Genomic DNA, 25612 nt, shown 5'->3' with positions numbered 1-25612 from the left:
AGTCCTCCAGACCAGTAGGGGGAGTCGACCACTAGATCAACGGAACCGGATCCTCAGTAAAGACCGGATGTCATGAGTTAAAGATCATGTCCCTGCTGTCTTAAATATTAATGTTACAGCAGCATATTTATCCCTGACCAGAACCAACCAGAACCCAACCAGAAACAACAAGAAGTGACCAGAACCAAACAGAACCTGGCCGGTCAGGTTGGTTCTGGGTCCCTCAATTCAGGTCTTTATGGACCCGTACATTAAGAAGAACCAGAACCTGAAGTTCTGTTCAGGAATGAAGAGTTCATGTCATCCGGTTCTGATCGTGACCCAAACTCAAACCGTCTCAAACTCTTTCTGATCCATTTTTCTTCAACTCTTTGAATCTTTTTCTTTTTTAGGTTTAGCAGGATTTTATTAAATTGGTCAAAATTGGTTTATTTATCCTTCAAATTTATTCTGTTTAGTCAAAAAGGTTACCATAGCAACCGGTAACTGACAGCTCCGCCCTTTTTTCTGTCTGTAACTAAGATCAGCTCCAGTATCATCTTCAAACATATTTTAGACACATTTAATTAGACATGAGTCTCATGTGTAATTTTGTCAGACTTTTAACTTTTCATAATTAATGCTGTTCATTTTAGAAGTTTAATTTTCTCAGGAGTTAATATCAGTTAACTCTTGATCACTGATATTAACTGATATTAATTACCCGATGCTACCCGATATTACCTGATATTACCTGATATTACCCGATATTACCCGATATTACCTGATATTACCTGATATTACCTGATATTACCCGATATTACCTGATATTACCCGATATTACCTGATATTACCTGATATTACCCGATATTACCCGATATTACCTGATATTACCTGATATTACCTGATATTACCTGATATTCCTTGCTGCACTCCAGGCCAAACCCCTGTGTTAATGCAGCGCTGCTGCATGGCTGCAGTGCTATACTTAGGCAGCAGCTAACTGCTCTCTTCTTGGTGAGTTTGATTTGCCGTAGCATTTTATTCATTGCATGTTTTGCTGCAGCCAGAATATATATATACAGTATATACTGTATATATCTGTATAAATTTATACCAATTTATTCAGTTTGTCTGTGAAGAAAAGTTTATTTGAGTTTAAGAGGTTCCAAGGTCTTTGAACGCATCATGATTAGTTATAGTCTGTCTAAGTGTGTGTGTGTGTGTGTGTTTGTGGGTGTGTGTGTGTGTGTGTGTGTGTGTGTGTGTGTGTGTTAAATGAAGTTTGCAGTGAAAATGAGCTGAATATATGACACCTGTTAGCCCTGTTGTCAGGAGGCATTGGTGTCTGTGGGGGTGGGTGTGTTGGTGTGTCTGTGTGTGTGTGTGTGGGGGGGGGTTGGTGTGTGTGTGTGTGTGTGGGGGGGGGGGGGGGGGGGGGTGTTGGTGTGTGTGTGTGTGTGTGATTGGGGGATATATCAGTGTCATCTTCGGCTCCAGCAGGGTGTGTGTCCATGCAGGCGGCTCCTCTCCTCTGGATGTGGAGGCATGAAACCTCTGAATCTGGAGCTGAAGCTGCAGAGCAGCAGCGAGGAGGTTTGAGCGGAAATGAGGAGAAATGAACTCTGGTCGACAATCACAGACTAATATTCCTCCTCCATCATTCTCCAGGCCTCCTTCCCTTCCAGCGCATTAAAAGCGCATTAAATATCATTAAAGTAACGACCATATTCCTCTGAAATTGCTCTAATAATCATTTGACATGAGACTTTTTCCTTTCTTTGACCGGATAATCGTTATTTTCGGGGTTATTTCCGCGCGCAGTGGCGCAGCGTGGGCTGGGGCCGGAGGGGGCGTGTGTTGGACGGACTGGGCGTGGATGTGAGTTTCCCGTGGAGCACCGGGACCAGAACCCGCGGAGGACCAGCCGAACATCCCGGCATGCTGCTCTCCAGTCTGGGGACGTGAGGCTCCCTCAGTGATGGATGCGTGGCGCTCCGCTGTGACGCGCAGTGGGCAGGTTTGGCGCACATCGCGCCTGTGGATGAGATGATCCGGTTCGCGGCTGAACCATGAAGTCCCTCGGCGTGCCATGCCTCCTGCGCTCCGTCCTCCATGGGATGCAGTAGATGGAGAGCTGCGCTCAACTTCGGACACCTGAAGGCGCAGTCCAGGCTGCCCGTCTTCCTCACCATGATCCTCCTCTTCACTTACCTCTGCTACTGTCTCAGCAGCCGCTGCGACGCGCTGCCCCGGCCGGTGTTCAGCATCGGCGCTCCGGCGGCCGAGCGGCTCCTGGGCTCCCCGGTGCCGCTGCTCCGGCACCGGCTGGCGGACTCCGCCGGCGGCCTGCGGCCTCCCGACAACATCTCCGTCTCCAATAACTTCGGCAGCAAGAAGTTCCCGCAGGCCATCATCATCGGGGTGAAGAAGGGCGGAACCCGGGCGCTGCTGGAGTTCCTGCGGGTCCACCCGGACGTCAGAGCCGTGGGCGCTGAGCCGCACTTCTTCGACCGCTGCTACGACAAGGGGCTGGGCTGGTACAGGTAAGACCTGCAGCCGGGTCACACTGCCGGGAAGGTGTGTTCACACACCGGGGGAGACGCGGACATGGTGGATGAGGAAAACTAAGATAACAACTTCCTGAACTAATTCTGCAGCCTGGAATGTTTCATAATATTAGCATTAAATCTAAAGCTGACACAGAAAAAAGCTGGGCGATACGGGGTTAGAATTTCATCGTGATATTTCAGTACTATTGCGATAACGATAAATATAATTAAATGCACGAATTATTCTTTTTTACTTAACTGTATTGTTGTGAATGGAAAAGCACTCATTGCGTCACAAACACAAATCCTGCTCTTGGAAAACTTTTCTATTTGATACGAGTTTCTTCAGTATGTCGCCAAGTTAAAACAATATTTAATTTATATCACTAAACTGAACACAGTCACTGTACTTCATCAGTTTTACAGTTTATTGGTTATTTGTTGATGCTCTCCTGGAATAAACAGCTCAAAATAGTATTTATGTCAGTTCTTTAACAAAACAACAATAAATGAAAATTCTTAAGAAATTTGTAATGATAAATGCAAAACGACACAATAACTGTAGATTCATTAACAAATGACTGGATGAACTTATCCCAGAAATTATTGCATAAATGATAATATTGTTTTGAGACCATTTTCACATAATATATTGATAATAGCATAATAATGCAAGTTCTCCCTCTCAAACATTAATACAGTTTTTAACAAACATTTATAACTGGACATGGAAGACATTCTAAATATCCAAATAAATAAAACAAGTAAAAACCATAAATAAAATGGAAATAAAAACCGAAACAATAAAGTCTCAGTAAACAAATATTAACCACCAGAAATTAAATTATTAAGCTCATTTGAATTTGTTATGCAATTAATTGATTAATTGCTTCTTGTTGCTTTCATTTCTTTCCTCTTCATAATTTTAAGCTTCTTGATCTGTTAAATAAAATCAAACTAATCTGAGAAAAAGTTCAAGGTTTATGAAAAAACATATAGTTTAATCTAATTAGTTTCTATGTTATGGTTATGTAGCACAGTCAGCTAAGTTGATGTATTTTGTGTATTTGGTCTCATATTTTGACGTGTTGTGTTTTATGATGCTGATTTGGTAAAGAGGTTTTAATGCCAGTGAGTTATTGTCCAATTTAAATGAAGGATAAATATTAATAACAGATGCACCATTACATATTTATTTTTATTGCTAAAGGTTTAAATTTGAAGTAAATTTAATTTTCTGAAATGTTCAGACTGTTTATGTCCTTTTGTTGTGTTAAAGGAAACATGATTTATTTATTAATGACATAATGTCCTCATATTAGAGAAAACAGAGTCTGTCATCAGAACCTTCATCAGAACCAATCAGGTTCTGTCTTCACTTTTTCACTGGAAAAAGTGAAGCACAGAGTTGTTCATTCAAGCTAATAACTACCATTGAATACATTGTAAAATAATTGACTTGGTTGTGAAAGTCTATTTTTTTGCATTCTGAGGTGTCAATTTTGATTCAGACTGAATTAATAACACTTCTGAAGGAAAGAAAGCAAATATTTTGGTTCCTCTCAAAACATACTGAAAGGAAATGATGTCATATTTTTTGCCAACCGCCATTAAAAACAAAAAGAAGAAGAAGAAGAAGAAGAAGATGTCATATTTTCAATCTGAGTCACGTGAGAAGAAGTTGGGGAGAAGTGCTTGGAGAGCTTCGTCCGTTTCGGCATGGGGAAGAAAGAATGATTAACGTCCCAACACGTCATCAAAGAATAAACCTGCGGTAAGTACTAAACTAAGCTGATGTAAACGTGTCTTAACAAGCCTACAATTGTATTAATGCAAAAGACTGAGTTAATGTCACCTGGTTAGCAAGCTGAAGGTCCCGCCTAAATGTGTGTATCCCAGTAAATGCTTTCTTTTTTCGCCGGGTTAAATGTGGTGTAATTTCTGAACTTACACTTATTTCACGAGAAATATAACTATGTGTACATTGTTCGGTTGTAGCTGGAATTAATCAAGGTAGGCATAATTCGTTACCAATCAGTAGCTTCCACCACGTTAGCTCGGCTACACCGTGAATTTGACTAGCTCAACACAAGTTAAGCCATGTTAGCAATTAGTTAGTCTAGTGTGTTTATACCACTATGATTGTAAAGTCCCAGTTTGTTAATGGTAGCGAGGCCCGTTGAAAATGAATGGTGTTTTGTGCATGCATTATACTTGTATGGTATGGTAGGTGATGTTTCCCAGTGTTCGCCATGCTGGTTTGTCCAACTGTTAAAATGGTTGCCCAGGATATGCTCTCGGTAAGCGAATCTCCTTGTTAAGCCTTAAACTTTTTGTTCGGCTCTACAACTGGTTTTCAGGCATTTTGTTCACGACACTGCCCCATTTACTGTAGGTTAAGAACTTCATTTTCCAAATGCATTGTGTTTTCAGAGATATGTCATGGCATGCTGGCAGGTATCTTATGAAGTGTGACTTCGCACGCGTGAGCCAGTAAAACTGTTGGGTTGCAACGTTCAGAAAAACCAAATGAATGTGGAGACGAGATTAAGTGGACCAAACGATTTAATTAATTAATTAATTTATTTTATTTCAGTCGAAGTGGTCTGCAAGATCAGTGTGGCAGACAGAGTGCTTCAAAAAGTGAACATGCCAGGTTGATGCAGAGTTTCTGCGGGTTACTGCAGTTCCCCTCCTGACCAGATTCATGGCACACCTGGACAAGCACTCCCCGCAGCTGCTGAAGATCTTCAGAAAGAAAGGCGGGACCACTAAAGCAAAAACTGCCACGATCCTTGAGTTTCTTGACCAGGTATGATGTGCAGTATATAATTAGCCACTAACGACAGCCCTCAATCCTTCTACATGAAGAGGATGTGCAGATGATGTGCAATTGATGTACATGGCATTGTTATTGTGTGCCAAGTTGTTTTGCACCATATTCACTATCAACCATTTAAAAAAGAAAAACATGTGCCACCTATGAGTACATTAATGTGTAGTAGCGCATAGAAAATCATTTGTGCACCTCTCACTGCACCAAAGATACTTTGAGACGGTTGGTCACGTGATCCGGACCAGTATGGACGCTTAGGAGCTTGCTCTGCCCCAGGACCTTATTAATTTTATAACTTTCTACTTTTGACATCTGCATTCTGTCTGTTAAACGGTCCATTGGAGATGCCGAAGTCGCAGCGTGACAAGGAATTCCCTATTTTTTCATCGACGGGCAAAAAAAGACCCACTCAACAGAACACACGTGCGGCTAGCGAGGCAGAGCTAGCTGTTGCTGGCCCTTCGGAGCCAGCGGCAGCTAACCAAGCTACTATGGAGCAGATTTTGGCCGAGGTAAAATCCGTAGCCTCCCGGGTAAATGGAATGGATGAATCTGTCGGTGCCCGTCTCGATGGCATCGATGGCACTTTGAGTGAGATAAAGATATCCATTACCTCTGTGGAGGAATCCTTATCGTCTCTGTCCAACCGAGCGTCACAGCTGGAGAAGCGAGCGGAGGAGGCCGAGGAAAGGATTTCCGCTGCGGAGGACCGTTCGGAGGACCACAGCTCTCGCTTAGCCGCCATGGAAAAAACAGTGGAGCGTCTTCTACTGAAAGTTGACGACTTGGAGAACCGCAGCCGCCGCAACAATCTGAAAATCATCAATCTCCCCGAGGGGGCGGAGGGCACTACCTCTTTGGTGGATTTTCTCCAGTCCGCTCTTCCAGCTCTGGTTGATCTTCCTGCCGATTTTCCTTCGCTGGAGATCGAGCGGGCTCACCGAGCCTTGGCCCCCGCTCCCGATCCGGGCAAACCTCCGAGGAGCGTTCTGGTTCGGTTCTTAAGATTCTCTCAACGGGAGGCTGTGCTCAGGGCTGCTTTGAAGAAACGTGATATTCGACATGGCGGCTCCCAGCTGCGCTTCTACCCCGATTTGTCTGCTGAGGTCCTGCGTAAGCGACGAGAGTTTGATGCTGTGGGGAGAGCGCTGGCTCGGCTCAACAAGTATCGTGGATTTGCTTACCCAGCTCGCCTCCGTTGTCTGCATAAGGGTCGGATTCTCTTTTTTGACACTCCGGAGTCAGCTGCTGTGTTTTTGGACTCTATAAAGTGAGGTATCTCTCTCGCTCTCCATTGCTGTTGTTTTTGTTCTCGATGGCGCTGTAGAGAGTCTGACTGTTCTCCGAGTCGTTTCTGACCGTTTCGTTCCTTTCACGCCAAGTTTTGGACTATGAAAGCGTGACTACACTACGAACAATTTCATTTTGTATACTTAAGGTGTCTTGAACTATTGTATTGTATCTAAAAATTCATTCTCTCTTCTATTAGAGAGAACAGAAACGAATATAAACAAGGCAATGCATTCCAATATTGGTCTGTAATTCACTTATTCATGCATCAATATTATTTCACTTTTTTACCAATATTATTACATTTTATATTTTCCAATTTTCTATGGAGGGAGGATTGTAGGTGGTGGTCAATTTTCGTCCAGGGGCACTGATGCGGTTTCTTGTTGTCCTGTTTGTTTCTGTGATCACACTGTTTAGATACAGTATTGTGAAGTTATATTTAGATTTTTTGGTGACTTCTTTTGGGATGTTTCTTTCCTGCCAATTGGGGGCAGGATTTGGGAGGGTATGTGCTGCTTGTCAAGGGGTTTTGTCTTGTTCTTTTTTGTTTTGTTACTCCACAACAATCTTGGTTTTCTCCTCCTCATGTCTCTTTTTGATTTCAGTATTTCATTCATCTCCTTCTAACATCATTCATAATACCTTACGCCAGTATGCCTCGGCCACTTAATCTCATTTCCTGGAATGTCCAGGGTTTAGGCCATGTAATCAAGAGGAAGAAAATTTTGACTTTTTTGAGGAAGCAGGGAGCTGACATTGCTCTTCTTCAGGAGACTAGGCTATCTAGGGTAGAACATCTGAAACTCAAAAGAGATTGGGTGGGCAATGTTTATTCTTCTTCTCATCCACAGAACAAAAAGGGCACAGCCATCCTTATTAATAAGAACCTCCCCTTTACCCTCTTACATGAGGAAAGCGATTCGGAAGGTAGATTTATTCTGATTAAAGGTTCAATTGCTGGTCAATCTATAACCATACTCAATGTCTATGCCCCTAATAATGATTCACCTAACTTCATTTCGCAAGTAATTTTATTGTTTAGTCAGTGTTGTGATGGTTTTGGCTTGCTGGCTGGCGATTTCAATTGTATAATGGATGCCGGTTTAGACAAATCTTCCGCGGCACATGTGTCCAACCCCAAAGTTTCATCTGCTGTTAAAGAATTGTGTTCAGACATTGGGTTGATCGATGTGTGGCGTAAGCTGAACCCCAAAGTAAAGGACTACTCTTTTTATTCACATCCTCATAACTCATATTCTAGACTTGATTATTTTTTTATCCCAAAATCCTACCTACATTCTGTTCTGTCTTGCTTTATGGGTTCAATTGCCCTTTCAGACCATGCCCCTATATATTTACAATTTGAATCTTCATTTAATACTGTGAGGACTCCCATTTGGAGATTTAATACCTCGTTCTTGAACAACAGCTCTTTTTGTACCCTTGTTAGGAATAATCTCTTACAGTACTGGTCTGATAATGAGTCTTCTCCAGTTTCTTCTGCCATGATTTGGGATGCGGCCAAGGCCACCTTAAGAGGGCAGCTCATTTCCTATAGCTCTTTTCAGAAAAGAGTTTTGGAGGAGAACAGAAAAAAATTGGAGAATGAGGTGTCTAGGTTGGAGCATATACATAAACAGTTTCCTACATCAGGGAATCTCAAGGCATTAGTTGCTGCTAGGACCAAGCTGAATATGGACTATACTCGCCATGCCCAGAAGCTGTTACTCTATACTAAACAGAAATATTACGAGTTTGGTAACAAGTCAAGCCGTCTGCTTGCCTATCAATTAAAGAACCAAATCAATGATCGCTCTATCTGTCAGGATCTGTGTTTTTCTGTGTTTATTTAGAGTTTTCTGTGTCCTTAGTCTCTTCGTTGTCCTGTCCTCCCCTTGATTGTTCCCAGGTGTGTCTCGTTTCTGTGATTACCCTCCAGTGTATTTAACTCCACCTGTGTTCCTTGTTCCTCGTCGGGTCCTCGTCATTGTTTCGTCAATGTCCAGTCTAGTCGTCCTCAGTGTTTCCCTGTGCCTGCTGTTCGTAGTTTTGCCTGGTTTTCATCATTAAATCATCATAATTCATCTAACCTGGGTCCGCTGCATCTGCCTCACCACCAACACCACCCGCACTTCATGACAGTAGGACCCGACCAAACCGAACGGTGAGGCTAGCTTTAAAATGGACCCAGCTGGAGCGAGGTTGCCTCCTAGAGGGCAGAGCGGCCCGAGGCGGAGGTCCGGCAGGGAGGACAGGGAGCTGGCTGAAGCTCTTGCCGACTTGCAGCGGGAGCTTTTCCGGGGGACGAGACTGGTGTTGGCACCCCCCGGATACGGTCCCCGTCGATACCTCCGTCCGGGAAGCCAGCGACCTGAGCCGCCGGTGGAGCCGGCCCCTCGTCGCTTTCCGGAGCCACTTCCTCCGCTGTCTGCCCGGAGACAGCGACGTGAGCCGCCGGCAGACCCGGCCCCTCGTCGCTTTCCGGAGCCGCCACCCCCACGGTCAGCCCGGAGACAGCGACGTGAGCCGCCGGTGGACCCGGCCCCTCGTCGCCTTCCGGATCCGTCACCTCCGCTGTCAGCCCGGAGACGGCGACGTGAGCCGCCGGCAGACCCGGCCCCTCGTCGCTTTCCGGAGCCGCTACCTCCGCTGCCCGCTCGGAGACAGCGACGTGAGCCGCCGGTGGACCCGGCCCCTCGTCGCCTTCCGGAGCTGTCACCTCCGCAGCCGTTTCCAAGGCTTCGCTGCGGCTCGCCCCCGCGGCCGGTTCCAAGGCTTCGCTGCGGCTCGCCCCCGCGGCCGGTTCCAAGGCTTCGCTCCGGCTCGCCCCCGCAACCGGCCCCGAGGCTCCGCTCCGGCTCGCCCCCGCAACCGGCCCCGAGGCTCCGCTCCGGCTCACCTCCAGCCGGCGCACCCGAGGCCGTTTCTGCCGGCGTTCCAGCCGGCGCACCCGAGGCCGTTTCTGCCGGCGTTCCAGCCGGCGCACCCGAGGCCGTTTCTGCCGGCGTTCCAGCCGGCGCACCCGAGGCCGAATCAGCCGGCGTTCCAGCCGGTGCACCCGAGGCCGAATCAGCCGGCGTTCCAGCCGGCGCACCCGAGGCCGAATCAGCCGGCGTTCCAGCCGGCGCACCCGAGGCCGAATCAGCCGGCGTTCCAGCCGGCGCACCTTCCGAGACTCCCAGTGTTCCTTCCGAGACTCCCAGTGTTCCTTCCGAGACTCCCAGTGTTCCTTCCAAGACCCAGACCCCCTGCGTTCTTCCAGAGACTCCCAGCGTTCCTTCCGAGACTCCCTGCGTTCCGACTCAGACTCTCTGCGTTCCTCCTGAGACCCTGACCTTCTGCGTTCCTCCTGAGACCCTGACCTTCTGCGTTCCTCCTGAGACCCTGACCTTCTGCGTTCCTCCTGAGACCCTGACCTTCTGCGTTCCTCCTGAGACCCTGACCTTCTGCGTTCCTCCTGAGACCCTGACCTTCTGCGTTCCTCCTGAGACCCTGACCTTCTGCGTTCCTCCTGAGACCCTGACCTTCTGCGTTCCTCCTGAGACCCTGACCTCCAGCGTTCCACCCGAGACCGAGACCCCCTGCGTTCCACCCGAGACCGAGACCCCCAGTGTTCCACCCGAGACCGAGACCCCCAGTGTTCCACCCGAGACCGAGACCCCCAGTGTTCCACCCGAGACCGAGACCCCCTGTGCTCCGACCGAGACCCCCTGTGCTCCGACCGAGACTCCCAGCGTTCCGACCGAGACTCCCAGCGTTCCGACCGAGACCCCTTGTGCGCCGACCGAGACCCCCTGTGCTCCACCAGAGACCCTACCTCGAGGGGCTCGTCATCGCCGTCTGTGGGCGGCCCCCGGGGCTCATCATCGCCACCTCCAGGGCCGCGGATGGCCGCTGGACCGCCTCCTGGGGTCCCGCCTCCGGGGTTCCCGCCTCCAGCGCCGCGGACGGCCGCCGGACCGCCTCCATGGTTCCCGCCTCCGGGGTTCCCGCCTCCGTGGTCCCCGCCTCCAGCGCCGCGGACGGCCGCCGGACCGCCTCCGTGGTTCCCGCCTCCAGCGCCGCGGACGGCCGCCGGACCGCCTCCGTGGTTCCCGCCTCCAGCGCCGCGGACGGCCGCCGGACCGCCTCCGTGGTTCCCGCCTCCAGCGCCGCGGACGGCCGCCGGACCGCCTCCGTGGTTCCCGCCGCCGCGGACGACCGCCGGACCACCTCCGTGGTTCCTGCCTCCTTTGCCTCCGCCCACCCTGTGGGTAGTTTTTTGTTTGTTTATGGACTCTTGGCCCTTCTTGTGTTTCCGCCCACGATGGTGGGTAGTTTTTTGTTTTTCTGGACTCTGGCCCCCCGTCCAGCGCCCCTCCGCCCACCCTTGTTGTGTTTTTGTTTTTTCTGGACTCTGGCCCCCCATCCGGCGCCCCTCCGCCCACCCTTGTTGTGTTGTTTTTTTTGGGCGTCTGGTAGCCGCCCTTGAGGGGGGGTACTGTCAGGATCTGTGTTTTTCTGTGTTTATTTAGAGTTTTCTGTGTCCTTAGTCTCTTCGTTGTCCTGTCCTCCCCTTGATTGTTCCCAGGTGTGTCTCGTTTCTGTGATTACCCTCCAGTGTATTTAACTCCACCTGTGTTCCTTGTTCCTCGTCGGGTCCTCGTCATTGTTTCGTCAATGTCCAGTCTAGTCGTCCTCAGTGTTTCCCTGTGCCTGCTGTTCGTAGTTTTGCCTGGTTTTCATCATTAAATCATCATAATTCATCTAACCTGGGTCCGCTGCATCTGCCTCACCACCAACACCACCCGCACTTCATGACACTATCAATATGATAAGAACCTGCAATGGGGATGTTACCTGTGATCCATCTGTTATTAATAACACTTTCAAAGACTTTTATAAATCCCTTTACACGGCTGGTAAAATAGAATCAGATATTGGTTCCTATTTAGATGGTTTTCTCTTACCCTCAATTTCAGAGGAGGCTCGCTCCACCCTTGATGCTGCTTTTACACCTGAGGAGGTTTGGGTGGCGATCCAATCGATGCCAATTGGAAAATGTCCTGGTCCTGATGGATTTCCACTGGAATTTTTTAAGAAGTTCTGGCCCGAGATCCATCCCATCTTTTTACCTGCTATAAACGATATCTTAGCAGGAGGTGTGCCTCCGTCTTGGAGTTTTGCTTCTATTAGCTTGTTGTTGAAGAAAGATAAAAATCCCCTAGATTGCTCATCCTATAGACCTATTAGTCTCCTTAATGTTGATTACAAAATTGTTGCTAAGGTGTTGGCGCGGAGACTAGAAAAAATTCTTCCAAAGATAATAAACCCCGACCAGACAGGTTTTGTAAAATCTAGATATGGAAAAGACAATGTGCGTCGTGCTCTAAACGTCATTCATTATCTTAATCAACATAAAGACCCTGCTTTGCTTATCTCTCTTGATGCAGAAAAGGCCTTTGATCGGGTAGAATGGCCCTTTTTATTCCTAGTTTTACAGAAATTTGGCATGGGCCCTAATTTTATTAACATGATTAAAGCCTTCTATTCCAGTCCAGTAGCCATGGTAAATACTAACGGTTTGCTGTCAGACAGCTTTTCTGTTCAGAGGGGTTGTAGACAGGGGTGCCCCTTGTCTCCTTTGTTGTTTACGTTGTTCATTGAACCTTTAGCTGTGGCTATTAGATCTAACCCAGACATATCTGGAATTAGGATAGGTGAAGATCACCATGTGATCTCTCTTTTTGCCGATGATGTCCTTTTATACCTGAAAAACCCAAATAAATCGGTCCCGGCTGTACTTAGTTCCATAGATAAATTTGGTGCTCTTTCGGGTTATAAAATTAATTTAGGCAAGTCTGTCGCTTCTCCTTTCAATATCCCCCAAGATATGATGCTACAACCTATTTTTCATACATCTAAAAGAGGTTTCAAGTACTTGGGCATTTTTATTACCCCTGATCTGAAAGACCTATTCCCATCAAACTACTCCCCCTTAGTTCAGAACATTAAGAATGATCTGTCGAAATGGTCTACTTTACCTATATCACTTCTCGGTAGGGTTAATACAATAAAAATGAATACTCTCCCTCGCTTAAACTACCTGTTTCAAAACCTTCCTTGCTATTTGTCCCTTACATTCTTTAAATCCCTTAATTCTCATATTTCTCGTTTTATTTGGAACAATAAGCATCAACGAATTAGGTTCTCCACTCTTACTAAACCCAAACAGTTGGGAGGTTTATCTTTACCCAATTTGCAGCTCTACTACTGGTCTGCTCAGTTTAAAATGATGTCTGACTGGTTTTCTAGTAGAGACACCTGCTTATGGCGGGACCTTGAATCTTTTTCATGCTGTCCTAGAAGGTTAAGCTCTCTCCCTTTTATCAATAACTTAGATCAATTGGATTCATTGAAGGAAAACATGGTAGTTTATAGTACTTTGTTAGCTTGGCAAGACGTAAGGAAATACTTGAATATTCCCTCCTTTATCTCAATTAGATCCCCCCTGACTTTAAACCCAGACCTACCAACTTCTATTAGAAGTATTGGCCTATTGAACTGGTCTTGTTCTGGTCTGAATGATTTCTCTGATTTGTTGATTTCCGGTGCTATCAAATCATTTAATCAAATCAGGGACAAGAGCAACATTCCTCAGAAAGATTTTTATAAATATCTTCAGATTCGACATTTTATGGATTCATTATTTCGGTTCAATGCATTCCGTAGGGAAATGACAGACTTAGAAAATGTTCTGGTTTCCACCAATTCTCCTAAAGGTCTGATTTCCAAATTTTATGCATTCTTCCTCTGCTCTGTACCATCAAGCTTTGACTCTGTCAAGCGCTTGTGGGAGCGTGATCTGGAGATGAAATTCAGCCCTTTAGATTGGCTTAAGATTTGCAATGGAACCTTTCCTCAATGCACTTCTACTATTTCTATACAAGAACAGAATTTCAAACTTTTCTATAGATCCTACTATACCCCTGTTCGTCTTCAGAGAATGTTCCCCAACCGTTCCAATCTGTGCTGCAAATGTTTGAGGCACAGAGGTACTTTTCTCCATCTATTCTGGTCATGTGATTTATTAAGGACCTTTTGGAGGGACATACATTTGGTGATTGAAAAGGTTTTGGGTGTTCGCTTTTCTTTGTCTCCTGTGTTCTATCTTCTAAATGTTTCCCCCAATCATTTGGATGCACATTCTAAATCCTTGTTTACGATTCTTCAATTTCTTGCCAAGAAATGTATTTTGTTACAATGGACTTCTCCTTCTGCCCCCACAGTAAATATGTGGCTCACACAGATATCTGTTATCCTTCCTTTGGAAAAGCTGACCCATGATCTTAATCACAAATCAGATACATTTTTGACACTTTGGGGTCCCCTTGAGTCTTTTCTGCTTGGTCCCTAGGATTTTATTTTATTTTTATTTTTCATTATTATTATTTTGTTTTATAGCTCCATTTATTCTTGCCTGCTTTTGTTTCTCCGCTCTTGATGGCTGAGGGATGACGTGGACTGGAGGAGAGGATTGACACCCTGTTTCTCGTGCTTGTGGGGTATTTTGTTGTAGATTTTTTTTTTTTTTTTTTTTTTCTGTGTGTGTTCGTTTGTTTGTTTGTATGTGTGTGGCGGCACAGGTTTCTTCTTTGTTCTTTATATTGTAACAAATCTAAAATTAATAAAAATAATATAAAAAAAAAAAAAAAAAAAGATACTTTGAGACTATAGGAACCCAAACAGGAGCCATCCAGTCTGTCTTCATATTTAAAGAGGCCACATCTGCCAGTGGCCTCTGGCAGATGTACTAGAATGGCTTTACATTTTCACTGCTTTCAATTAGTCTGCCATGGATTCAATATTGACCAGGCGCACACTGTAAAAGCACTGTTTATGGTAGAGCTGGGAATGAAGTTGCTAGACTAGTCTACACATCGCATAATAACCATTTTGATTGTCCCTAAAGGGTGCTGATGCAGATTTCAGAAGGGAGTGTATCCTCAAAGCTCTCATCATCTACCTGGGAGAACGTGTTGAGGACCTTATAAAGGAATACATGGTATGTCCAGATATTTTCTGTCACAATGATGATTCAACTTTATTCATCACGGGAGACCACCTATGCCATTATACAGTATATAGTGATTAATGAGGTGTGCCAGACTGCAGCTGTTCAGTTGCATATTTCGTATATTTTGCCTCAGGTCTCCCAGAAAGATCAAGCCGAGCAGGAGCTGGAGAGGACCATCATGGCAGTCTTCGTCTTCGGAGAGAATTCAAGCCTTCTACAGCAGCCCCAAGACGTTGGGATTGTCATTGATGGTGTGGAAGTCCTCAATGAGTTACCTTCTCTTGCAGCCGGAGTGGCAATGCTCTTTGGACTTTGCTATGCTCTTAACATGGAGTATCCACAGGGTTTCAGGTTCACCTTTGAGGCCCTTCAGAAGATCCTGATGGAGCTTGGTTCCAACAAGATGACTTCCAAGATTCGCAAACTCAGTGGTGAACTCAAAACTGCACAGTAGTGTATATTTGTGTGTGCTTAATGTGTGCATGTAGTTGCCACTGGCTTCTATTTAAGAGGTAGACCACCTCAGCAGCACTTTGTTATACAGGCTCACGGGGTCACTTTCATGGATGCTTTTGTTGGAATGTTAGTTCTTTGATGATGTTTAGAGATGCAACATTCCTTCAAGTTCAGATGTGTTTGACCAGTACAACAACAGTGGATGCTTTCCGTCCATTTAATTTAGCTTGGTAAGCCATATTGTCTTTATTTCATTGCTCTGATATAGAGCAACAATGACATGTTTATATTTGTCTGAACATGCAACTTTTTTTTTGTCCTTTTGTACTTGTGAGGAATAAATGACTTTGAAAATAAACTGTTGCTGGAGTGTGTTAAGTGTGATGTGAGTGATGCAAATTGTTTTTGAAACCAAGTTTATGAAATATAAAAAAAAGACTTTCATGGTGCCAATGAATTAACTGGTGTTAATGCCTGAATATTAGTTTGGTGCAATGTATATATATTTGATTGGTTCAATTTCAATATTTTAGTTTGGTTCCAAAACTGAAATGTAAATAATTTAACTTGGATAAAGGTGAAGAATTAATATTGGGTCAAGTAAAGTAATATGGTTTGAGTCAAAATTAAATAGTCATGTTGTACCAAACCACTTTATTTAGATTCTGTGAAGTCAAATATTTTAGATGCAACAAATGGACATCAATTTTTTTAATTTAAGCCAGGCCACACTTTTTACAGTGTACCAATGAATCTCTGCTTATAGAAACTGAGAGATATTTAAAACAGTTAAAACTGCAGCAAGATTTTTTTATTAAACTCATATTTTTCTGGACTATTTTACTCGTTCATCGTATATTTCATAAGGAATCCTTGATTAATTTAGAGGAATAATGATTTATCTGCATATCAGCTGGTTTTTAAGTTTACATTTAATTGCTCTTCATCTTTAATTGCTGTAATTAATGGTTTACATCTGGGATCTGAGTTTTATTAGAACTGGGCTTCAGGTTCTGAGCAGGTTCTGACGGGCCTGTTCCCTGGCCCGGTTCCTCTGCTGTGAACCAACTAAAACACCCTGGGAGGAAGCGCTGGCAGGTCGGTGGAGAACAAAAGTTTTCCTGTGGCGTTTCGCGTCCTGGAGCCGGCGCTGCGGTTTCCCGCTGGACGATGGGAAATCAGAGGAGAGGAAAACCTGCGCTGCATTCAGGGCCCGTTGGTTCATCCTAAACTTGCAGCATTAAAACTGAATTAAACATCAGAGCAGAGCGTTAGTAAAACCTGCGCTGCATTCATGGCCCGTCGCTTTTAAACCAAACCAAACTTGTTTGGTTTGATTTAAATCAGGTTTATTAAAAAACTGCCAACAGCTGATCATGATTTTATTTTCCCTCTGTCTCCATAGAGACGGTGTTTTTATTGGTTGTTTAGTTGAGACAGTTGATCTGAGTGAATGATTCTGAAGAACAGATGAACTGATTCACATCCTCACTCTGTTTTTATTGATATTTCATGAAATAAACAACACATAGAAACATCTAACTGTAAAGTTAAACGACCTGGTCAGGTTTTCTGTTAGAAATTAAAATCTGAAATGTGTGGAATGCTTATATTCAGCCCCATTTACTCAAATACCTGTAAATAAAATCCACCACCACCAGTTTCCCTCCGAAATCACCCAGTTTGAGTCATTCAATCCAAGTCCATCTGCAGAGGTTCTGGTTCTGGAGAACAACCAGCCTGATGGAGACCAGTTAACCCAGCAGACTGGTTGGGGAGGTTCCAGTTCTGTTTAAAGCTTTAACCAGCTCCCTCAGCTCCGATATGACCTTTAAACTTTTTGTCGCTTCCCTCTGGACAGACCGCCACCACAGTGAAACATGGTGGTGGCAGCATCATCCTGAGGGAATATGCAGCCACAGGTACAATCACTTCAATCAAAGCATATTTACGTGTTACAATGGCCTAGTCAAAGTCCAGACCTAAATCCACTTGAAAGCTGACTGTTTCCATTCCAATCTGCACGAGAAACATGAGCAGCTGTCAGTGGTCCATCACACTTTTCAGATCCTTATTCAGATCTTTTAGACCGGGGGTCCTGCAGTTTTTAGATGAGGCTCAGGTACAAAACACTGGAATGAAACGGCTTCATTACCTCCTCCTTGTGTAGATCAGTTCTCCAGAGCCTTAATGACCTAATTATTCTGTTCAGGTGCAGCAGAGGCTCATCTAAAGGTTGCAGGACTGCGGGCCCCCAGGCCTGGAGTTTGACACCCCTGCTTTAGAGGAATGATGCCTGGTCTGTAACCACAAACAGGAAGTGGAACTGACACTGTAATCTCAGACAGGAAGTGGAACTGACACTGTAACCGCAAACAGGAAGTGGAACTGACACTGTAACCGCAAACAGGAAGTGGAACTGATACTGTAACTGCAAACAGGAAGTGGAACTGACACTGTAACCTCAAACAGGAAGTGGAACTGACACTGTAACCGCAAACAGGAAGTGGAACTGACACTGTAACCGCAAACAGGAAGTGGAACTGATACTGTAACTGCAAACAGGAAGTGGAACTGACACTGTAACCTCAAACAGGAAGTGGAACTGACACTGTAACTGCAAACAGGAAGTGGAACTGACACTGTAACCTCAGACAGGAAGTGGAACTGATAAATATGTAAATGAATCTGAGATCAGAGCTGATCAGATGGAGGTGGAATGAAACTGGACCTTTGACCTGTGTCACATTTAAGAGGATGGCTGATGAGGAAGAGAAAGATCTTCTTCCTCTTTAGAGAGATGGAGATGTTGAGTCTGCAATGGTTTTACTGGTTTACTGGTTTACTGGTTTCAAGAGTTAACTGGTTAACACGGCTCCAGTTGTGCGCAGACAGCAGGCGCTGCATTCGGAGCGTTTCCAGGTCCAGAGCTTCACATGTGGCTCAGACAGAAAAGTTTTCACATCCTTCCTGATTTCTCCTGCCTTTTTGTCCGTCATCATGTTTCACATCAAACACATTTATCTATTAGACAAAATGACCCGATTTAACACAAAAAGAACGTTTTTTCATTTTTTATTACGTGAACTAATCTTTCCAAACCAGCAGTGTTTCTGACCGTGATGAGTCTCTAAACTGGACTCCTCCTCTGTCCTCTCTCTACTGCCACTGTCAAACCAAGTAAGAAAATCAGAGAAATTAATTTGTTTGATAAATATGATGTGATTAATGTGAGCATTAGCAGAAACCAGCTGATCTGTAAATCATAGATATATAATGAGAGAAGAGCCAAACTCACAGTGGGAGCCCACATTAAAGTCTGCCCAGGGCCTCAGACAATCTTGGGCCGGCTCTGGTTCCAACACGGAAATAAAACCCAAAGAAACATGAAAATGATAAACCGGCCGAGTCATGAAGAAGAAAAGAGAAACATGAAACCATTTATACACCCTGAGAGCCTGAATGACACGGCCTCAGTCTGCCTGGGTGTTTGAGTCTCTGGGTGCGTGTGTGTGTGTGTGTGTGGGTGGGTGTGTGTGTGTGGGGGTGTGCGTGGGTGTGTGTGTGTGTGTCACTGCCACTAATTGCTCCCTCCCTCTTCAGTTATCAGATGGGAAAATCAGAAGTTGTGTTCCTGCTGGTCCACACTGGTCTCCTTGTGTGGTTTTATCTAGGAGCAGCCAGGGGCCACAGGGGGAGCGGGGGGCCACGCCCTGCCTGATCGCAGGGAGGGAGGAACCAACAAACTGGTGCAGAGATGGGCAGATTACAGAGTGACACTTCCTGCCTCCATGATGGCCTCCATTACGGAAAAACCTCCAATGTGTCTGAACTGAACAGGCTAGCTGCTACAAGCTAGCCCAGGAAATGAGCCGGTTATTTATTGAGATTTACTTTCAGGGACAGTAAATAAATTTTAACTCCAAAGGATCAAGCTGGAGGTATTAAATTATGAGCAACATTCCTCCATGTCTGATAACACAAAAGTTTTAGCATCCTGCAGCATTGTGAGGCTATGGCTAGCAGCTTGCTAGCTCATCATAAACAAAGGAAGTAACAGAAGCAATGACAAAACATTATATGGAAATTTTAAAGAGATCTGACATCCATACACTTTGATTACACTCAGATGTTTACATTTTTTTTAATAAAAGGCTAAAGCTAGCATGTGGTTAGCTTAGCCGCAACAAAGGTCCTAACATTAACCCATAAGATTAGTTATTTAACACCTAAAAATCCATAGAAAGACATGAAAAGTTGATCTAATTTTTACGTCCAAGCTAACATCTCATAGAGCTAGCATGTGATGCTAACGTGTAAAAATCTCCAGCTGAGTTTCAGCTTCTCTTCCCAGCAGCTCTGAGCAAGCAGTCCATTTCCTCTCAGAATCACGAGCTGAAGATGAACTTTTTCTGAATCCTTGAGACGTTAACTCTCAGGTTCTCCTGTTGTTTGGTTCTGGTTCTGGTTCCTGAGAGGAAACTCTGACCTCCTGTCTCTCAGGCCTTGAGACGCGGGTATTAACCGTTACGCCTCTGTTTTTCCTCTCAGACACATTCTTCAGCTCTTTCCTACCGACCTACCCCAGTGATGCAAACCTCCTCAGTAAAAACACTTTTCACCGCCGAGCGCCGGCCAGGCGGCCAGATGAGCTACAAACCACCAAGAACCGAAGGATTTACATCACATGACGTAACCTCTGACCTTCAGTCATTCTGCCAAAATTAGTACCAACAATATCAATAATAATAGCATCCTGTTAATGAGCTCAGCATTCAGAAATGCTGAAGTGATCAGTTTTAAATGGATTATTGATCTGTGCAGCAACACACTGCCAGCCAGCAGGCTGAAAGAAAGCTCCTTCACTTTCCTGCCCCTAAAAAAAGAGCTAGCTCTAACGTATCAGACTCAATAAACACCAGAACTGAAAACAGGCATCATTAATGGTTTTTATGTTTTATTGGAAGCCTCGTCCAAACGTAGTTTATTGGTTGTTCTAACAGGTTTGGTAATAATTCATGCTTCAGTCATGATTTCTGATGTACATATCATGAAGCTGGAATATTTTACTGGTGTTTATCAAACCGGCTCCGTCCTGATCTGATGCTAATTTTAGTCAAAGTGACAGCAGAGAAACTGAAACCTTTGAAGAAATGATTGAATCTAGTTCTGCAAACATGGAGACAAGAAAAGACTTCATCATCCACATCATGCAGCACACAGACAGACAGACAGACAGACAGACATCACCTGAGCTCCCTGCCATCAGCCCACAGGAGCTGCTCACGCTGCAGCCACAGTCCGGAATCACTGGCTTCTCCTGGCGGCCGGCAGGTCTTTGAACGCACCACAGGGAAACTCCCACAGAGGCTCTGTGGTGTTTAAGGACGTCGTTCAGTTCTGGACTCTTCTGTCAGATTCCTGCCTGAAGGACGCAGGAGTCACAGCAACGCCTGGGCAGCTGCAGGACAACGAGGAAGAGGAGAAGGAGGATGAAGAAGAGGAGCAGGATGATGATGAGGAGGAGCAGGATGATGAGGAAGAGGAGTAGGATGGAAAAGTGAAGAAGAAAAACTGAGAGGAAACGAAACGTTGAGAAAACTCTGATCATGATGACGTTTCTTTACATGATCCCTGTGACCCCCGAGTGACCTCACCAAGAGAGAAACAGACAGTGACCTTCACTCTGACCTTAAGGTTGGAAGAGTCCATTTGAGGCTTCCGGTCTGGCACACTTTCCTCAATGGCGCTGCTGCCCCCCCCCCCCCCCCCCCCCCACACACACACACCCACAAACACACCCCCATACACACACACAGGGAGCTTCATTGCTCACAGATGTGAGTCTGTGGTGTTGAGGGAAAGTTTAAGTCTTTGTGTTTGTGTACAAACAAGAATGGAGGAAAGTGGCCCCAAACTGGCCCTAATGGGCCCCAAACTGGCCCTAATCCCAGTTTCCCAGTTAAGAGATTAAGAAACGCCAGCATAAATCAGAGAAGTATGGAAGAGAATTAGTGCCACTGAAAAAGTTGAATTCTGACTTTTTTTGTCAGAATCCAGATTGTTGAAATTATTTATGCAGCATCAGAAAAATCTAGTCTGAAAACTCAAACCTACCAAATAAATTTGTGAAAGGCTTTCAGTGTGGATACGTTCGCAAATTTACGACAAGGAAAACAAAAGTCATGCGATTATTTCTATATACTAACAACATAACTGAAATACATCTATGAATATTTGGTTATTTACTTGGATTTTGACATAGATTGACACAGAATTAGCCTGCTGAGATTAAAGTCCCTTCTCTTTAATGCTGCTGCTAATGCATTAGCATTAGCAGCAGCAGGCCTCTGCCTCTATCCGCCGTGTCTCTGCTGGTTCTGCTGCTTGTGGCTCCGGATCACAGACCCGCTGCATGTAAACACAGAGTGGATGGAAGAACCTCTGCGCCTGCAGCAGGAACAACAGCTTGGAATTAAACTGATTCTCTGCTACAAACACTCGACCGTCTCCCTGCAGCCACAGGAGACACAAGAAGTACTGGAACGCAGTCTTTAACACATTGTTCCATTTTATTCCAGTTTTTCTGGTATTCCTTAAATGAAACAAAACGTCGGTCTTTCTGCAGCTGAAAGGAGAAACGTTTCTGAGACACAAATATTACAGCCTCCAACTGAATTCTGAATATGTTCATTAAAGAACAAAACTTTCCCTGTTTTCTTTACTGGAAGCACTTAATGGCTTTGGCATGTTCACTGATAGACTTTAGAAAAATGTAGAAAACACAGATAGTGCGAGTTCTGAAGTTTTAGGTGCATCACTGCAGAAAAACCTTTCACCATGAAACTCTACAAGTTTTTATCCAAAGCTGGAATTTACTTTTAAAAGCAGCGTTTGGGTCATGAATAAGACGTGAAGCTTGTTTCTTCTGTAGGACTTTGTCAGTCAGTCACCAGCAAAATTCTGCTGATCCAGCAGATCCCATCCAGGTTCCAGCAGGCAGGTTGAGGTATAAACTTTGGCTCCAAACTGACATTTTAAAGGATCCCTAAAGAGAACGAACCATAGAAACACCACCACTTTCCAAAACCTCTCTGTGTTTGGATTTCTGTGTTCTCCTCCGGTTAGCTTCGCTCCAGCCGCTAATGCAGCTCAGACATTTCTGGTGAAGAGCTGAGGCGGTGAGCCCAGCGCTGCACGCCAGAGGACATGCTGGACTTGGAACCAAGTGTGTAAAGTTGGATCAGAGAGACAGAGCTTCATAAGACCTTCACTGACAGACCAACCACGAAGCCTCCGACCCGACCGCCACCACATGCCTGCTGAGGACGGAGAGGAAGCATGGAAATCAGCCCAGGGTTCCTTCAAAGCTGCAGCTCTGGCGTTCTTCACTGCTTACACATGAACTAACTCCATTATTTAAATCTTGTCTTGACTTGGTGAAAGGAGCTGTATTTTTTGCTCTTCAGAGAAAAAGACAGAGGTTATTACATTCTATTTTTGCATGCTTGCTCTTGAATATAGTAAATGACAGAAAACAAATAAATTTTCCTTCCCCTGTAATTTCCTTCCATTTCTATACAGCCTGCTCTGGTGTTTCAGGAGGTTTACAGATCATTAATCTGGTTCTTCATCAGAGAGCAGAGCCAGGAGATAAAAGAGAAGCGTGTGATCCAGTTCCCTAAAGCTACCAGTAGAACCAGAACCTTCAGACTGACGACGATAATCTGCAGAGCAAGAAAATGGAAACAACCAGGCCAGGGCTGCGTTCACAGCAGCTCTGCTTAATTCGCTTTAATCCGACTCCGGTCCGCTTTCATTCTAGCTAGCTCCAACACGTTACTGTTGTCAGCCATCAGCGCCGCTCTTTTTGATCGTTTCTTCATCCTTTCTTGGTCTGGCTTTTAGAGGTGGTTCAGTTTTATAGTTAGCCCAGAAGGATGCCTATCCTTCTGGGCTAACTTTTTAGCTTTGCTAGCAAAATGGAGCTAGCATGACGAAGCAAAATCAACCCAGACTCCGGGCGGTGGAATAAAGAGGTTATGATGTCTTTTAATATCTTTGTTTTCCTCCCTAACTCACTGAATTAAACTCACACTTTTAAAATATTTATTATAAGGAATTTTAAAGTGCAAAATTGAAAAAAACTTACAGAAAAGTGGGAAAACTTTACGTATGAATGTTTAAATATTCTAATTCCTTTCTGTTTTTTTTGTTGTTTTTCCTACAGGAGTTTAATGCCTCGGACTCTGGAGGGTCAGATCACCATGGAAAAGACTCCAAGTTACTTCATCACCAAAGAAGCTCCGCGGCGCGTCCACGCCATGAGCCGCCACACCAAACTCATCGTGGTGGTGCGTGACCCAGTGACCCGGGCCATCTCTGATTACACCCAGACGCTGTCCAAATCTCCTGGGCTTCCATCGTTCCAGAACCTCGCCTTCCGCAACGACAGCGCGGCGCTCATCGACACGTCCTGGAGCGCCGTACGCATCAGCATCTACGCCAAGCACCTGGAGAACTGGCTGCGCTACTTTCCTCTGTCGCGCTTCCTGTTCGTAAGCGGGGAGCGGCTGGTGACAGACCCAGCGGGGGAGATGGGCAGAGTCCAGGACTTTCTGGGCCTCAAACGCGTGGTGACGGACAAACACTTCTACTTCAACCAGACCAAAGGTTTCCCCTGCTTGAAGAAGCCTGAGGGCAGCAGCCGGCCGCGCTGTCTGGGGAAGTCGAAGGGCAGACCGCATCCTCAGATACCGACTGAGGTTCTGCTCAGGCTCAGAGACTTCTACAGACCCTTTAACCTCAAGTTCTACCAAATGACCGGCCAAGACTTTGGCTGGAGCTGAACCACCAAACATCTTCCATCGGTCAACGCCAGGCTGGTTGTGAAGCTTTTCCAAAGAGACTTTTAGGTCCTCGAGGTCCTTGCAGAAGTTATTCTTATGTCTTGATTCCACTGAGCGGTACGATACGGGTCGGCTTGGTTCTGTATTTTATGCCCGGTGTATTCACCGCCACGGGGCCGGCGGGGTTAGACCCAAACACCCAACCTGATGTCATAACACTAGTGTCTCTCTGAGTATCGCAAACAGTGACGTTTTTCTGTCGTCCAATCAAAGGGCTGCGTTGTGTGACATCAGCAGTTCCTCCCTAACCGGACCGGACCAGATCATTGTTCTCTGGACCTAGACCTGACGGAGGTCTAGGAATGGTGCGGTACCGGTCGGTTGTTTGGGTCTAGAAACAGACAGAACAGCAGCGATGAAAAACAATCAATTCTCATAAAAGTCCGATTCAGAATCACTTGAAAAAAATTGAAAATAAATCCGCCGTCTGTGCACCTCCATTTTGTAACCTTCTGACGTCGCTACGGAGACGGTACTGGAACATACCACAAAGCACCAACACAGAGAGAAAACTAGGAAAACCAAAGAGAGAGATTCAACCGGCCCCGAAACATTTGGACTCCGCTAATGGTCGGAGCTAAGCTACGACGTTCCCTCCATTACAGAGCTTTGGGAGGTGGGCTGTGATTGGTCAGAGGGTTGTGGGCGGGGCTTTATCTGCAGACGACACAAATACTTTTAAGGAACGTTTATCCAACTTGGTGAGGGAAAGATCAACAGTTTTGCAATTCTTTACTAATAACCAAAAATGAACAACTCCTGGACGGAAATGGCAACATCAGAAGTTTCAGTTGTTTGGAATCAAAAATTGATTTTGAATCAAAGGTGAGCTAGTAAAAGGTTCCCACTCCAATAAACTATAGTACCGACCCGACCCGAAACGAGGTGTTATAACCTCGTTTAAGCTAGTAGTTCTTGAGCCATGTTAGTAAAGCTGAAGTCCTAGTCAAATCCCTCAGAACCACTGAGAAGCACAAGCCACAGAGACACACACTACTTTAACAGTTGTTCAAACTTCCAACTTCAAAGAGCTGAAAGTACGATGACCTGTCAAAATAAAAGCACACAAACAGTTAATCTGTGGGTCAAAGGGCTAATGGACCCGAACAGAACCACACAAACCAAGGGAGGCACTTAGAGTCATGGTACTATCACAATAAAAGCACATAGTTTGGGAATCAGCTGCTCACTTCCACATCTACAGTTATATGGAAAAATCATTTTAATATTTCAAACTGAAGAACTTTTAAAGTTTATTTCTTTATGAATTAAGGAAGTACTCCTGGTCCAAACAGGTTCTGACATGCAAACTGTGCTGAACGTTTCCTCTTGCTTTGCATATTTACAGACCTGAACAAAAACTCCCAGCTGTTTCCTGACTGACTGGCCTGGTGCTCATATATGCAACTTTGTATTTTTGTAAAAACCTAATTTATTAGAAAACAAAGTGTTGTAGAGGCGTTTTTGTCTGAGAATTTTGTATCTGATTTTCTTATTTAAGTGAAATTGTGACTAAATCTTTTTACCCTGA

The 25612-nt window shown here is 45.1% G+C and overlaps 1 protein-coding gene and 1 long non-coding RNA gene across 4 annotated transcripts in view; one reads left to right on the top strand and one right to left on the bottom strand.

The window, feature by feature from the left end:
• Window positions 1-25612, bottom strand: part of LOC116727560 (uncharacterized) — a 43178-nt gene that overhangs the window by 1462 nt on the left and 16104 nt on the right. For all 3 annotated transcript variants that reach the window (XR_004340823.1, XR_004340821.1, XR_004340822.1), the window contains one exon: window positions 20423-20633. This is a non-coding gene — a long non-coding RNA (uncharacterized LOC116727560). The remainder of the gene's footprint in view (window positions 1-20422; window positions 20634-25612) is intronic.
• On the top strand, window positions 1860-25612 carry LOC116727554 (heparan sulfate glucosamine 3-O-sulfotransferase 6-like). The gene is made up of 2 exons (XM_032575052.1): window positions 1860-2525; window positions 23403-25612. The coding sequence occupies exons 1-2, from the start codon at window positions 2095-2097 to the stop codon at window positions 24019-24021; spliced, it is 1050 nt and encodes a 349-aa protein (XP_032430943.1). The 5' UTR covers window positions 1860-2094; the 3' UTR covers window positions 24022-25612.

Source organism: Xiphophorus hellerii, chromosome 10, assembly GCF_003331165.1.
Source record: "Xiphophorus hellerii strain 12219 chromosome 10, Xiphophorus_hellerii-4.1, whole genome shotgun sequence".
Taxonomy (NCBI): Eukaryota; Metazoa; Chordata; class Actinopteri; order Cyprinodontiformes; family Poeciliidae; genus Xiphophorus; species Xiphophorus hellerii.
This window is presented reverse-complemented; position numbering and strand designations above follow the sequence as displayed.